The following is a 16,363-nucleotide window of genomic DNA, read 5'->3' as shown; positions in this document are numbered from 1 at the left end:
GATGATGGTGATGGTGATGATGATGGTGATGGTGATGGTGATGGTGATGATGATGATGATGATAATGATCAGTCTGCTTGACAGATCATTGCGATGCCTAGTATTCAGCCAGATGATCTCCCTGATAAAGGGGAACTAGGGGAATACAGTCATAATAATTATATAATTATAATAATGATGATGGTGATAAGGATGTTGGTAATGGTGGTGATGACGATGATGATGAATGCCTTAAATGCCCTTTTGAAATTACAGTCCGACGTCTCTTATCCGGCCTCCCCTTATCCGGATCTCTCTATTATCCGGACGCACACTTGCCAATTTTTTTTTCTATCTATTACGAGGGTAAACAAGATTTCAATCTGAAATCAAAATTCCTACGCACACTCACTTTGATTACATACATTTTCCAATATAGTCTCCCTACAGCCACATTATTTTTTATGAAACTATCTTACCCAAATCACCAAAAGAACTTAGATAGAATAATTTTCCAGTAAATCAGGGCACAGCGCAACCATGTTAACACATTCTTTTTTTTGTGGGAAAAAAACAACACATGTCTCACTAGCTCATGCACGGCCTCGATACGGACAGCGCCATGATCCATCTATCATGTTTGAGCCTACAGTCTAACAATGGCTGACTTTGAATGCTGTGATGCCTGCTGTGATGATCCAATTTTCGAACTTAAATTCATCGAGTCATTCTCATTCTTTTGATGTATGCTCCATGTATTCCTCAATCATTTCAGCAGGTAAATTATCCAAGAGTTTTGGCAACCAATCGATTTCATTTCTGTAAAAAAACGCCTATAATTTGCACCTACACTGCAGTGAATCCCGTCTGTGTATGCCCACTACAATATATTACGTTTTGCTACCATTGGGGAGGTGCAGCTGCGTGTAATTAATATTGGGTCTCCCAGATCCGGATAAATTCATTATCTGGATTGGTGCTGGTCCCAACGTGTCCGGATAAGAGAGGTCGGACTGTATTGTAAATTATCATGGTGTATATTACTGTATGGAAACAGGCCAATTTACCCTGAATTCTATTGCACTAACTACATGTAGGTATTCATACAGTCACGTCATGGGCCCTCATAGTTTGTTCCTTACCAAATTATGCTTGAGTCTAGTAAGTGCATTAATATTTGTAATACAAATTTTGTTTCCTTCAATGATTTTCTGTTTTTTCTTCCTTGAACTAGGTTTGAGGGAATTTATTCACTGGATGCAGTACCTAGAAATAGCCATTGACGTTGATGTCATCGACAGGCTTTTCAATGCTTTATCAGCAGGATCTAGCTGTGAGTATCTCTCCAAATGCATTATTTGCTTTATAAGAGATAAAAATTAGAGTGAAATCTGAAGGTAAAGTGTACTCTGATGAAAAAATGATTTATGATAATAGCATGATGAATAGAACAAAATATTGGGGAAAGAATGACAAAATTCCATGAAAAAACAAGACAGTTGGGAATTGTGATCACTCTGCCCTTAGAAAATGTCCCACCAGCCTTTTCCTCTAATGTTGATTACTTGTTTAGCATATTTTTAGGCCAAATGATTTATATTCCCCTTGTGAAATCAGCTGTTTGCTTTCTTTTGTGATGTGCATTGGTTCATTGACATGCATAGTATCAATTCTTACATGATCTGCAGACCTTGATGCGGAGACTTTCATGTATTTCTACGAGGCATGGAAGGAAGGATTAGAAGAAATCAAGTCCATACCTCTGAGTATATACAAGGAATACTTGGACAGTACGGAGAGTGTTCTAAAGATGTCTTCCTTGATCAGAACAGATCATGGAATGGGAAGACTGGTCCTCACTGAGAAGAGGTAGGATACTCAACCCATTAGAGACTGGCCAGCTGTATGTGCTATAGCACACATTTTCAATAGACCCTTGCCTGAAAATATCAGGATAATAACCTTTATCTGTAGCTTCCTGATATCCAGTCACTAAATTTGCAAGATAACCGTCCCTTTTCAAAGAAAATGAAAACATCGTCAAGAGAGGGTGCAATAACTACACTTGTGTAAGATTGGTATGTTACAGGTAGTACTCGGTATTATTCACACTTTTACCAGAATGAGGCAGTTTGGAGACAAGATATAAACACGAATTTTGTCTGTCTGACTGATTAACTCAACACAATGGTCCAGCCAGGGGTTTAGCTGAATGACTAGGGACCATAATATTCATACATCATTTTTTTATTGTGCCTATGTAGTAAATTGTCGGTTTATAATATCCGTATTCCCATTTCATCAAACCCAAGCGCAAGACTTTTGTATGCATGAAGTGTATCTGACACCATGCTTGATGCGCGGCTGCGCTGTTTACACTTTATGTCACAATTACTTAGCCAGGATTACTTCAAGTTCACGAATATCCTGAATTTAGAAGTACCAACAGGCAGTTACACAGACACAAATTGCTACAAATAAAAGCTTGAATTACACAGCTGCAGGCCTATAGGTAATAATAATAGTATTGACTGGCTTTAATTTTGGGAGATCTCAGTAGGCTCATATTACCCTCATCACGACTCGGGCAATATGAGACTACTTCGGGAAATATATATGTTGTCTCCCTCAAAGCCAGTTAATAGTATATAATTATTGACCATTTACCAAATTTTAATTGGGGCTTTAACATTTACTGACAGGATTTATTTCTACAGATTTCTTTTTTTCAATCTTCTTTTACTCTCTAGGCTCTTCTACATGGGTGAAGGGAGCAACATCTACCGAGAGATTGTGAGAACGAGAGATATCGAGAAGCTAGAGAAGTTTGAATACTTCAACATTCTGCTCAGCTGCCAAGCCCTACGAATATACAGCACTAGTGAGTATCTATGATTGCATCAAAATAATATCTGCCTTTGGAAGAAGCGAGTGGAGGAGGAGAGTAGGAGGGTTGGGTTGAGGATGTAGGATGCCCTGAATCAGGCAAAGTAGAGGGAGGGGGGTAAGGCCTATTGCTGTGAATGTGACGTGAATCCGGCCACCCCCTTTTTCGACAGGGACAAAACCAAATTTAGAACTTTTGACTAATGATTGAATAATGTGTCTGCTATTTATGTAAGTCGTTATTAGTGCTAGGCTCAACAGTGATGTAAACGTTCGTAATGAGCGTAGATTTAGTGCCCTGTGACAAAGGCATGCATCGTATTATTGAACTCTCCATAAATATAAATGCTAAATCAAGCATTATTAATACATTAATACATGAAATCCGCATAACCTAATGTTTCAGAAGAGGAATGAAATACCACCTCTGCGAATTTGGGTCGGCAAGTAAATAAATTTACTAGAGCCATTTATTTGCACCGGACTATTTTCTCATGTTATATTTCCCATTAAAATGTGTACAATGTATGAATGATTGATTTGACAAGTTTTTGTAAACAAATCTTTTATACAAAACTTCAAATTTATCCACACTATCAGCATTCGGCCCAGGTGTGGAGAATGGGTACCTGGTACGATTTATACCTTGAATGCTTTAGCACCTATATGTATTGAATATAATTGAAATGAACCTATTTATCATTATTATCATCATCTTCATCTCTCTACAGAGCCCAATACAAATCCGTATGTTGCCAATTTGAAGGCAGAGCGCAATAGCTGGTTCACACTCATCACCGAGCTGTGGGCTGGACGTGTCATATCCGATGCACAGAAAGACCCTCAGGTGGTCCAACAAGCGGCAAGGAACGTCAAGTTGATAGACTCCGTTATACGCAGTGCTGAGAATGAGGACGCAACACATGCGAAGCACCTTGATAGCGCTGTTTGGGTTAGTATCAAACAAAACTAAGGATTTAATTTTTTTATACACAGGAATATCAATTAATGAAGATGCACTGTTTGCTCTGTCTGCTTATTAACTTTGAGGATATCAGTGTGATAAAGTTTTGCTATTAAAGGTTTACCTGTCCATGCAATCTTAAATCTATATTCAGGTTATCACCCAGACTTTGATCTACCATATTATGTATTGTATAAGTCCATGATGGGCACAAAAAATTAGCAAAAATGAAACCTATCTGAAAATTTCACCCTACAGTTTTTCTGTGGAAGCAAAATTTGCAGTATTCAATTACTAAATTTCTCTGTTTTCTCTTATTTCAGCATTTATGCCACTTCTCACGGCTAAAAGACGAAGGAATGGGTCGTGTACCACCAGAGACTAGCTCAGCGTTGGTTCATAAGTTCAACCCATCAAGTAACGAAGCACAAAGGACTACAGTAGAGGCTATGATATATACACCGGGCAGTAAGTCCAATGATCCTTAAGTCTGCATGACTTTTTGATAATATCTTTATATATATCTCTATCAATATAAAAATAAAGTACCGGATCTGAAAAAAAATGTTCAAAAGATTGTTTTGTTTTGTACTTTAACAAAATTTTCATTGTTAATGTATTTTTATGTATTCCCTTCGTTTTGAACTTTGTTTTTCTTTTGGAGGAAAATTGTCAGCAACGCTATTCTGGTCATAAACAAGATGACATTATTTGAGTTTAATCAGTGAAATTGAAAATAATCATACACTTAAGAATTTTGGCTAAAAACACAATTTGGAAGTTTTGTACATGAAATCACATTTTTAAGCAAATTTAGGCCTGTCATGCTTAATTTGGGAATTGCATTACTGGGGGTCGCAAATTTAGGCTCAAAATTTTGATGAAATTTGGATGAGACTTGAAAGAAAAAAGTCTTTCATATTACAGATTTGTCAGGAAAACTGTTGAAGCCCCTTCCCCAGTCTTCTATTAAAGAGTTGAAGTTAAAATACACTATTCAATTACTAACATTGAGGGACCCAGCATGTGATGGTGATTTTTCCCATGTGCACGCTGCCCCCACTAACAATACACATATCAGAATTTAATCGTCACTACACCTGTGAATATGGTTCAGCCTCTGTATTTTCAGACCGTAGTATGAGTGAGCTGGAGGAGGCCACGCCCAAGCTCTGGTGCGCTATGGGGTCAGGTAAGGTCAAGGTCTTTGACGGGAGTAACTTTGTGCTGGAGGCGGAGTTCGCTGATGCAAAGGATAGAGTGGTAAATAAGGATTTTTTTTTTATTGAGGGGGGGGGGGAGCCTTTCAACAACAAAAATTCATGTGCTGAATGTACATAATTTTGATTATAGTATTATCATCATTTTATAAATTGTGAAAAATAATAACAGTTGTAGGACGCTTTTTCCGGATGTTTTAAAATAGCGGGTGGGTTCATTAACAATGAATCTATTAACAGCAACAAAAACCATGTTGATGATAAAAAGAGGCAAGTAATGATTTAACTACCCGGGGGGGCACTCAGTATATAATGCATAGTGGGTATGTGCCGCGGAGGGGACCCCCATTTTTACACTCAAATCTCCGTTCCAAGGCATAGCATTTTTGTCTTATTGAGAAAAAGAACAAAGAAAGCCGCTCCAAAGCATAGCATTTTCTTCTTATCGAGAAAAAAGAAGAAAGAAATCCGCTCCAAAGCTTCGCATATTTTCCGTTACGCCGTTCCGGTCGCATTGATCTGCTACAATGAGCCGCAATCTTGGTGAAAAGCGGCCGCAGAGCGCTGTCCGACCATCGCCTCTGCACGTTCCATAGGGATGCATTCGCACTCACATGCAGGCGACCCGTTCCAAGGACCCCCGTTTTCACAAACATTTGTAGTTCCGAAGCCCGTTCCGAGGACCCTCCTTTTTACAATAAGCCCGCTCCAAGGCCCCCGTTTTTTGTCTCGCCAGCGGCACATACCTACATGTACTACTTTTTTGGTCGAGTACCCCCCCCCCCCCCCCCCCCCCCCCGGGTTTAACTAACAATTGAAATTTTTCAACAGAGAAAGCATTTTTAATTTGGATTGGGAGTTTGTTTCAGAGGATGGGAGCAATTACAGAAAACATTTTATCACATTGTGTGTATCGGGGGAAAAATAGTAATATAGCATTCTCCTGAAGATGGCAAGAACATACTTGCTGAGTCCGAACCAAGCATACCCCTAAGAAGGAATCATGATGCAGCCCACCATGAATCCGCTACATTGATTCATTTTCCACCATGGAAACATTACATGTGGAACATTGTGGTCAGATGGTTCTTATTCTTGCTTTTGAAATAGAGGGTCATGGGTTTAAATCCCAGCTATGGTGTAATTTCCTTCAGCAAGAAATTGATCCACATTGTGCTGCACTCAACCCAGTTGGGGTGAATGGGTACCCAGCAGGAATAATTCCTTGAATGTTCCAAGTGCCTTGAAGCAGCTGGAGCCAGAGCTAGGGTAATATTAAGTGTGCCACTGAATAGTCAACAAGATAATCGGTGCCTCATATATGCTATATATTATTATTTTTAATCAAAGTTTGTTATTGTATTATTGATCATCGCCAACGAATCATGATTCGTAATAAATATTAAATATCTTAATCTTTCAATTTGTTGCAGTGCTGCCTTTTATGCGTGAGAGGAGAGCAAGTTTGGGCAGGTTCTTTTGACACGACCATCTACATCATTGACATACCTACCTGCCTATCAAACAAACAGCTTGTAGAACACAACGACATCGTCTCGGACATGACGGTCTCAGAAGATGGCAAGTAAGTAATGTCTTTCAAACATTCATTTTCAAAAATGCGAGATACAAAAAATGTACTTTCAAATGCAGGTTAAGGTAATGAACATGATTTGTTTGTATTTTAACAATTTTCTTGATAGAAAGTTAGGATCCAGCTGAAATGAGGAAACATTCCATGTTCAATTAGTTTTAATTATTAAGGGACTGAGGTACTCTTGCCCCATGCCAAAGGGGTCATGTCCAGCAGCTATTAAATCTGCCGCACCAAGTGCATATTTAGTCCATTCTTTTTCTCTCTTTTTTTTGGGGGGGGTCAAAGTTCTGTATTATTCAGCCCACATTTCAATGGAATGATGCCACTTTTATATAACTGAAAAAATAATTAACTGGGAAGAGCAGGATTAGACCTTGTGTCATTACATCAGTGAAATGTGGATTAGGATTAAACTTTGATTACCAACTCTATTTACCACTTGACTGTGAGTAATTGACAGCAGAACCTTGTACTCATAAGGCATTATACTTCCACTTCACTGTATGTGTTTTCTATATCCTAAAGATACTTACCAACCTGAGGATTACAGGGCATATTCAGGTTTTATCCATGTTGACATAGGTCGATTCATATAAAGAATGCTACAATAAGCCAGTTCACGGTTAGCTCATGATCAACTTTTCTCAAATGACCTTTGTGATTTTTCATTAGGATAAGCACTATCATTTTCAAATGCAGATGTTGCGTAAGCTTTACCGGTAGTGTATTCAAATTCTAAGAACAAAAGGCATTGTATAGACCAGGTGACTAGAATAGTACATCAGGGATAAAGTTTGGAAATCTGTTTTATTGTCTGCCTTTGGCACATTTGACTATTGTTTAGGCTACTGTCAAATACCAGTGATTATGAAGGCTCTATTACTCTTCAGCTTGGATGTGATAAAATGAATATTTTGAAAGGAATACATGAATAATCATCAAATCACAAATGCCTATGTCAGTGTATTTGAAAGCCACCTTCATGGTTTATCTCAAATGACCTTTTTCTGCTCGTGCGCAGTTTACAACCGTGAACATGCTTATACAAGTGAACTGTTGACCATTTGCCAATTACTGTAATACTCCTAATTTCCATTCTGCTTATATTATAATGAATAAACATTTATTGATACATGTTTTGCATTTTCTGTTTTTAGGACTGCTTTCACCTGTAGCTTGAATGGGCAAATCTTTGGTTGGGATACGCAGAGCTTGTCACAGAAACATCAGATACAGCTGAAGAATACCAAGACCTTGGTTTCTATGAAATTCTACAATGACAAGCTATGGTGCTGTGAGTACTATTGCATTGTTAATACCATGGTTAAAGAAATCATAGACTGCATCCTAGTTTGTGATAGTTTTTTTTTCAGAAATTATACCCATTTTTTTTTGTGATTAATAATAGATTTTTTTTTTGGGGGGGGGTTTCAATTTTTCATAACAGCTTGCATGTACCGAGAAAGTTAATTTTGGTCATTGATATTGGTCTCGGTGATTTTCAATTAATAGCTCTCACTCTGGAGTAAAAGGTTATGTAAGGATAAAGGAATCAAAATTCAATAACCACTCTTAACATGGTCTTAACCATTATTGAATTATGCCATTGGATATCGTTCTCTCCATAAACACAATACCTTGCTCAATCTTGAACATTACATGATGTATAATGAAATGGTGATATGGATTCTAATCAGATGATTGGCTGAAATCTACCGTGTGACCAGTCATTTTGCTAATGACTGGTACTAATGGCTAGTTCTATTGACCTGACATGATCTTGAGATGAGGATTGTCTATCAAATAACAAGGATCCACATCACTGTCATGTAAAACATATAATACACATCATTTTGCTGAGGCATTAGCATGAATACAAAGACTTTTTTTACCTTTGCAACATTCTTAAAGCCCATGGCTGTTGGTCTGCAATCACAGACTCAAGTTTGATACTATAACCAAAACCATATCCAGACTATACTCCAAACTATCTACATGTATCTGTAGAGCCGTCCACAGTACATAATGAATCTAGTCTCACTACTTCAGACTCTGCATTATGCACTACAAGAATTGCGAAAATCAAGGGTCTGTGCCTGCAGACTACATGGCTTCATGTATGCCTTAAGGGGGTGTTGCAAGAAAATATTTGCGATCAATTGCAAATATTCGGTTGCAATTTTACAACTGATAGATCAAAGTTAGTCATAGCAAATCAGATTAAACTTCTTGTTTCAAGGAGAAGATTAGCAATCAATCACTAATTTGCAATTAACCGCAAGACATATGATTGATTTAGGGACCAAAAATAGACTTGCAATTGATCGCAAGTTTCTTGCAACACCCCATCAGTCATGTTAGAACTGTTCCAAAGGTACCTTGTCCATGAAATTTTAGTAATGCTCAAGTTTGATGATGATATTTGTATATTATCATCTTCTGCAGGTACAAAAACTGATATCAGAGTTCTGGGCCTTGATGGTAGTGAGCTAAACAGCCTTCAACACCTTGACAAAGATGGGGTGCCTTCCCTGATTGAATCATTCCTTCTCCTTGGAAATAGGGTAGGTTAATGTAGATGAGAGAAAACCGAGAGTTGAGGAGAGGATGATGGACAAATTGATAGGAAGGAAAGAGATTGCAAGAGGGCTTCTGATTGATGATGATGATGACGACGACAACAACGGTTATGATTATGATGATAATGTTGCTGATGATGGTGGTGGTGATGATGAGAGGAGGAGAAAGAATTTGATAAAAGTGGATAATAACAAGAAGTTTTAGGAAAGTAGGGTATTACTGATGTTCTGGATGATATTGAGGATTATTATATGATCATGTTGTAGCAATTCTAAACATGTGATATTTATGATGAGTAGGGGATAATACCTTCATGAATAAATGTAACTTTCTGATACTGTGTACCATAATTATAAGGTATCATTTTGAATTTGGAGTAATTTATACGTCCTTGCTGAATAAAATCTGATATGGCAGGTTAATATATATATTTTTTTTTTAAAGAAAATCTGATATGGCAGGTTAATTTGTAAAAGTCAGAATCAAAACTCTTTATGAGAAGGAAAACAATTAAAAAAAAAATCTGATGGTGATGGTGCTATAATTATAATGAGGACCACTGTGCCGATGGATGATGAAAATGTGCATGATCTTTGTCTGCTATTTATTCTGTACTGTAATCATGAAATACTTCATTTCATCTTGAAACACTGTGTTTATGAATTTTTTTTGGTATACATATTTGTTATTTGTTGTAAAAGTAGAACAAATAAAATTCAATTCAGTAAATTACTTTGATGTATGGTGTTACAATGAACATTTGTGAGCTCATGAAAGGTTGGGCTTGAAAGAAACTGTTGTGGAAGCATTAAAAGAGAAGTGGTTTAAGATGGATGGGCCGTGTGTTGAAGAGGGAAGATGATGAACCTGTGATAAGAGCATGGGGCCTGAAAGTTGATGGCAGAAGAGGAAAGGGAAGACCAAAGATTACATGGAACGATATGGTGAAGAAGGAAAGCAGTAAGGTTGGGCTGATTGAATAGGATGCTTGAGACTGAAAGAAGTGGAAGGAGGGAGTGTCCTTATGGTGCAGGAGTCAGTTACCCTTCATAATGGGGAAATGCTGACTGAAATGAATTATGATTACCTTTTTATCTTCCCGTTGCAGATCTGGACTGGTTGTGGTAGGAGAGGAGAGGTGGCATGCTGGAATGTGGATTCTTTCAAACAGGAGAAGCTTCTCACTGTCTCCTGTAGGGGTATCAGCAAGCTTGTTGCCGTGGGAACCAGGGTCAGTATGCCTTCCTGTTATTATTTTTCCTTTCCTCATGTGCCTATTAGGACACAAATAATCTTGTAACTTGTTCGGAAATTTAAAAACAGACCAGACAAGTATCGATCCATTATTAGAGATGGCAGAGCAATGGTCTGGCAAGTGGGCTTAGTCAGTAAAGCGGCAGCCTGTCAATTTTAAAGATCGAGAGTGTGAGTCTACCCTGGGTGGATAATTGAAGCTTGCGCATTGTGTTAATGTGCACCTTCTGTTTCATAGATGAAGGATTTGTTACCTTAGTAAATACTTCATCCCTCGGATAGGATGTTAATGAAGAGGAGAGTCCAGGGGGGAAATTAGGGTGTACATGGTCCACCTGCAGACCCAAAACAGTTTTAACAATAAGAGAGACCCCCTAATCACAGTGATTCAGTTTGCTCTTTGCCTCCCAGGCACAGGTGACACCTAAAAAAAATAATGATGATGTCACTCCAATGACATATTTTCTAAACTACATCAATGTGCACAATCACATACCATTTATGACCACACAGCTCCAAAACGAAAATGAGTATCTGGCAAAGATCTATGTGACAAACCCAAATTTTCATTATAAAGGAAATTGAGTATCTGAATATGAGAACATACCAAGTCCATCTCTTGACCAAAATGACATGGAGCTCATCCGAGTGTAATTTAAATCCTGGAAACCCACCCCAAAATGCCCAAAATGCATGAAAAGCCGACTGAAATCCTCATTGGGCATACACAAAAAATCCTAATTTCTTTCTTGATTTACTTGCAATGTTTCATGGACTTCATTCTTAAAAATGAAAAATGAAACTAAATTGACTATACATTCATATTGTATAGTCAATTTTATAGTTTCTTTGATAGGAGAACTCTTTTTTTTTCTATGTCCATTAAATTATGAAGTTTTGAATACTAGCCATTAATTGAATACAGGAATTCTCCCTTTTTCTTTTTGGTCAGTCCACATGGACAGCATTTCTTGAAGAGATTGAAGTGATTTTCATAAACAACTGCTACAAGCCATTGCAATTACCCATGTTTGATTGGTGAAGTGCATGTCAGTCAGTAAAATTAAATGACTCAACTCTTTGTGAAATGGTCTCTTGGTCATTCATCATCCTTTATTTTTAAATTTCTTGTATTGGCTTAGATATGGGCTGGTAGCAAACAAGGCAAGATCCACCTTTTTGATGCCAACACCTGTGAGTACGAGAAGGAGCTGGAGGCCCACGAAGACGCCATTAGGTCCATGTGCCAGGCGGAAATGCGCTATGTCATCACCGGATCGGGGAGCAAGGATGGAAAAGTCGCCCTCTGGAGGGCAAACTTTGTGGCAAACTGATCTTTGTTTAATAGGCGGAACTACTTGTATCCTTTGGTCTATTTTTACTACGTTTTTATCCATGGATTGAAGAGAATCCTAATCATGAAAATTAACCCGTAATTTAGTTGCGACAGTAAGCTTAGATCTATCCCAACTTCTGAATTCTAAACTCTTCTGTTCCTGGTTATGATGTCAAATGGATATATATTGATGTTGATGACCAATAGGAACGTTAAAGGCCCAGAGAATGCGTAGTTATTTAGGAAATTTTAGTGTTGAAATCTTGTTAGTGTATATCTTAACGGAGGAGGTATGTTGATAATGATTATGATTATTCATACATGTTTGTTATTTCAAAATATGCTTCTTCCATTTTAAGAATAACAAAGTGTTACGTCTTGATTGGTACTACGCAAAGGGTCAAATGATATCAAATTAGTTTAAAGTGGATGATGTAATAGAACCTTTCCCAATTGTAAATTAACAACCCCCAAGTTGTGTCACCGTGTATGTGTTTCATAAACCTGTTCGTAAGTTCAGAGAGACTTTACAAACAACTGGTGATCCTTTCTTTGGAATTACGTGACTACCAATGAAAATCTGGTGTATATCATTTCCACAGGAAAGGATCACCAGTCGTTCGTAAAGTTGCTCGTAACTTATGAACCGCTCTATTAAACTCCCACCTGGCCTGTACAGTGGTTCCTTTATTAAAGTTGAATATTGCCGATTGGCATACCGGGAAAGTACGTAATATCTTCTTTTAAGAATTAACAATTATTGAATACCTTTCCATTTGAAAAAAAGGGAAAGGTCATCTGCAAAAGTTGCTCTAGGGCTAACTATGAAATGGCTTTAATATTGTTGATGTCAGGCTAACCTCATAGATAATCCTGATGCAATGTATTCATAGTACTGTTTATAATCTAAAACCGGTAGATTTGATGGTCAAAATACTTAAATTTGATGCTTTTGTGATTTATTAGCAATATTTGAATGAAAGATGGCTTTACATATTCTTGTATCTAACCCGCCTTGAAAGAAAAAAAATTATGTTTAATAATTCATTGACAATAATATATTCTTGCTTTATATGTAAATGTGCAATAGTCATGAACATCCTCTTGAAATAAAGAGAAATATATGAATTTTTGTTTGTTTGAATTTGTCTTTATTAGTTTATAAATTCAGCTGTATTATACTCATGTACTTATGATGTATATAGGCATTTCAGCACAAATTTTGTGATTGTTTATGTTTGATGTAAAGGTATGTACTCGTCTATTTTCTTTAAAAGTTGGTGTACGTGAAATTTGACTTAGAAGATGCTAACACATGTTTTGCATTTTGTGGTCTGAAAATGCTTTGAGTTTTAAGTAGGCGATTAAGTAACCTCAAGTTGTTTAATGAGCATCAAATGAGTACCTTATTCGGCTTTCGTCAAGTCGTGTGTAAAATACGTACATCATTCACCATTTTAGGAAGAGAAGACAAGAATTCATGTAAATTTACATAATATAAACCAAACTTACTCTGCAATCCTGTTCTTCCATTTTATTTGCTTCCACAAGAATTTGTCTTTCTTTAAAATGTGCCAGAATACTAAACAATATTGCTTATAATTTACATGTATATATATTTCAGTGTTGACTTTCAGAATAGAAGAATATGTTTATCTAATTTTGAAGCAAGTGCTGCACCAATGACATTGCCCAATTCAGAGGCTTGTGATATTCAAGTCAGTGCTTTTATTTTTGTTTTTGGACATGCAGACTATATATATATTTTTTTAATTGCAAATTATGTGTTTTTCAGTTTGAAATTGTGTGTTCTCTGCAGAGTGACATACTTGCACTGTAGTATGCAGAAAATTCTTTGCACTCTGCAAAACAGGTTTGATTGACAAACCCACCGATGCACAATTTTGTTTAATTGGATTTTGCGTTTGATTTTCACGACTCTCACTGTATTTTTCGCTGTTCAAATTTTTTGGCCTGAAAATTCTTTGAATTCAGTGTTCTTCCCGAATTCCATCAAATTTGTCCTGTTTATTTATAACAGAAAACTGGGGATAGATTGAAGATAAGTCAGAGGAGGAGAACAGTATTTACAGTTTATTCAAGAGAAATAGACATTTTCTTCACAAATGGGTTAAGACAAGACTGCAATTTCAATCATAGAGCCCTATGCCCGAGGAAACTTGGGCTGAGGACTTTGGCGAGCATATGTAATATACTGAAATAATTGTGTGTTTTAGACTGGTTCAGTTTGTAGAGTGTGCGGACACAAGAAGAATATATTAACAGTAAAACAACAGTAAAAGAAATCTGTATACAAGTAGCTGCTCTACAATGGATTTTTGTCTCGAGTGGTAATGATAGGAGTGTTATTATATAACAAAATTTAGCTTTACGAAATAAGGGCCAATAAATTGTTTCATGTTTATATGGGTGTCTGAGCGTGTAATGACAGTAGAGTGGTATAACTAGGTGGGGCTTTATACAGTGACATTGAAGTTTTAGCATTATAAATATAGTACAATTCAGTGTGGGTGCTGTTTTTTAATGGTAATTTCTAATTGGGTGCTTCAAGTATACCTAATAAAAGGTAATTTCCGCACTGATGTAGCAACACACCAACATTGCATAATCCATTGAAGGCGCTTTTTTGTTCTTTGAAAGCCCTCCTCCCTCTCCCCTCTTCCCCATTGTGGCCCATTGGATTAGTCTCCAGACTTTAAAACAGAGGATTGTGGGTTCAAATCTCATCCAAATCTCATCAAATTTATCCACAATATGCTAGGGAGATTAGGTCAAGTAAGTGTCAAGTCCTATTCAAGCAAGTATTTATGTAGTATTATGTTAGAATTGAAGACTACAGTGAAAAAAACTGAAAATTCTATATTAAGTTTTTTTTGTCGATTTACAGTATATGGTTTACTGAATGTCTCAGCATGATGCAAGAATCTAGTATATACAGGAATGTGGAAAGTCTTTATTGCAGTGAAAGCTAACTGTGAACATTGTACAATGTCAGAATCCATACATCGCAAGTATTTTGTTAATGTACTGTACTTATCCATTCCAATCTATCCAGTTCTTTCCGATGACCAACTGATCATATATATATACTTTTTTTTTAACCATGGATCAAAGCATTGATTCCATGTTTAGACCAAAGAAAAAGAAGGTGAAATGTGCAATATGTTTTTTTTTTAATATTATATCCCCCCTTTCTCCCACCTGTTTCCCCAAAGTGATTCTCTCCCTTGTTTAATGTTTAAAGACCGTCTTCAGCTTCGACTTGGGGTACCCCAAACAGAGAATCATTTGAAAGATTAAACAGCTGCTACACTTCTTTAAAACTGGCATGTTGGATGAAACTATCACATTGTTGACCCTTTTAAAGCTAAAGTCAGGCTTTAATGTTGAAAAGTTAACCTTTCAGTCGTCTCTCACAATAGGTGGTAGTTGATAACAGTTCACATGTCTATGTCTATGTATTTCGTTGATTGAATATAAATGTGTAATGTAAGCAACTTATTTTCCAAAATAAATTGTATGAAGAACAAATTTTGTTTTTTTTATAATTAAAGTCTTTTTAAATATTTATTTGTACATTGATTTACCTCAATGTTTATTATGATGTATTGAATATATTATTATTTTCATTTATTTATCTATTGAAGATAAAACAATGAAAAGAAAATCATTCACATATTTTGCAATAAATTAAACAATGCATTATAAGCTCAAAATTGCATTCATCTTGTCATTATACTGTATGTTTCATTGGGTTCATTTGAGATTTTACAATGATTGGATGATTTATAATCACTGAATCTTCTGACATAACTGATTGGAGGTTTTCATTTGTACTACAGTTTTTTGTGAAATTAATACAATATTATTATGCCCTTCATGCAATGACCATGCATCCATTCAAAAGCCTGGCATGTCTACTTCTCTTTTTTTTTTTGTTAGTCCTTGCCTTCATTTTTGTTTTATTTTGCTTTTTCCTCTTTGCCCATTTCTTCTCTTTTTCCTTCTTTTTCTTCTTTCCAATTTTCTTTCCCGTTTCCCCCTTCATTCATTTTTCCCCTCGTCCCTTTTCTTCATTTTCATAACAGGAGCACAGATTTATAGGTGATACCTGTGGAGTGGGGGGGGGGGGAGGTGTTACACCCCGACACCCCCATTAGCTACAGCCCTGCATGCTTGGCTAGCACCAGTGTGTTGTTAAAATTGATGATTCTTTGATGTTGTATACTAAACTATATGGATGTGCAAAGTGAAAGCGCGCCCACTTGTGTTGGCCCTTTGGCTTTGGCTGAATAAAAACTCACTGTAACCTCAATTTCCTGAAGACAGTCAACCTGCCCGAAACTTAAGTGTTCTCATCTTCTTCAGCTCCACTCGCCAAATCAATCTAGTCTTCTCATCTCTCCAAGGTAAGCCTCCCTCACCTCTCCAATCCAAGCCAGCCTTCTACTCTGAAAGCCTCTCATCTTGCCTCCTACGTATCATCAACCTTTTGTGGGGGCGTCGTGGTCTAGACTCGTCTTTCA

The 16,363-nt window shown here is 36.9% G+C and overlaps 1 protein-coding gene across 2 annotated transcripts in view; it reads left to right on the top strand.

Annotated features, from left to right (window-relative positions):
- The window catches only part of LOC129260512 (DENN domain-containing protein 3-like), a 52,700-nt gene extending 37,150 nt beyond the window's left edge, over positions 1–15,550 (top strand). The window contains exons 15-25 of one of the 2 annotated variants that reach the window (XM_064099713.1): positions 1,214–1,312; positions 1,668–1,848; positions 2,730–2,860; positions 3,597–3,817; positions 4,153–4,297; positions 4,962–5,092; positions 6,483–6,634; positions 7,804–7,940; positions 9,092–9,210; positions 10,335–10,457; positions 11,623–15,550. In XM_064099713.1, the coding sequence (XP_063955783.1) occupies positions 1,214–1,312; positions 1,668–1,848; positions 2,730–2,860; positions 3,597–3,817; positions 4,153–4,297; positions 4,962–5,092; positions 6,483–6,634; positions 7,804–7,940; positions 9,092–9,210; positions 10,335–10,457; positions 11,623–11,814 (1,631 nt within the window). In that variant the 3' untranslated portion in view covers positions 11,815–15,550. Of the gene's footprint in view, positions 1–1,213; positions 1,313–1,667; positions 1,849–2,729; positions 2,861–3,596; positions 3,818–4,152; positions 4,298–4,946; positions 5,093–6,482; positions 6,635–7,803; positions 7,941–9,091; positions 9,211–10,334; positions 10,458–11,622 lie in introns of both variants that reach the window. The other variant, XM_054898496.2, reaches the window with a different exon arrangement.
- The last annotated feature ends 813 nt before the right edge of the window (positions 15,551–16,363 follow it).

Source organism: Lytechinus pictus, chromosome 1 (assembly GCF_037042905.1).
Source record: "Lytechinus pictus isolate F3 Inbred chromosome 1, Lp3.0, whole genome shotgun sequence".
Taxonomy (NCBI): Eukaryota; Metazoa; Echinodermata; class Echinoidea; order Temnopleuroida; family Toxopneustidae; genus Lytechinus; species Lytechinus pictus.
This window is presented reverse-complemented; position numbering and strand designations above follow the sequence as displayed.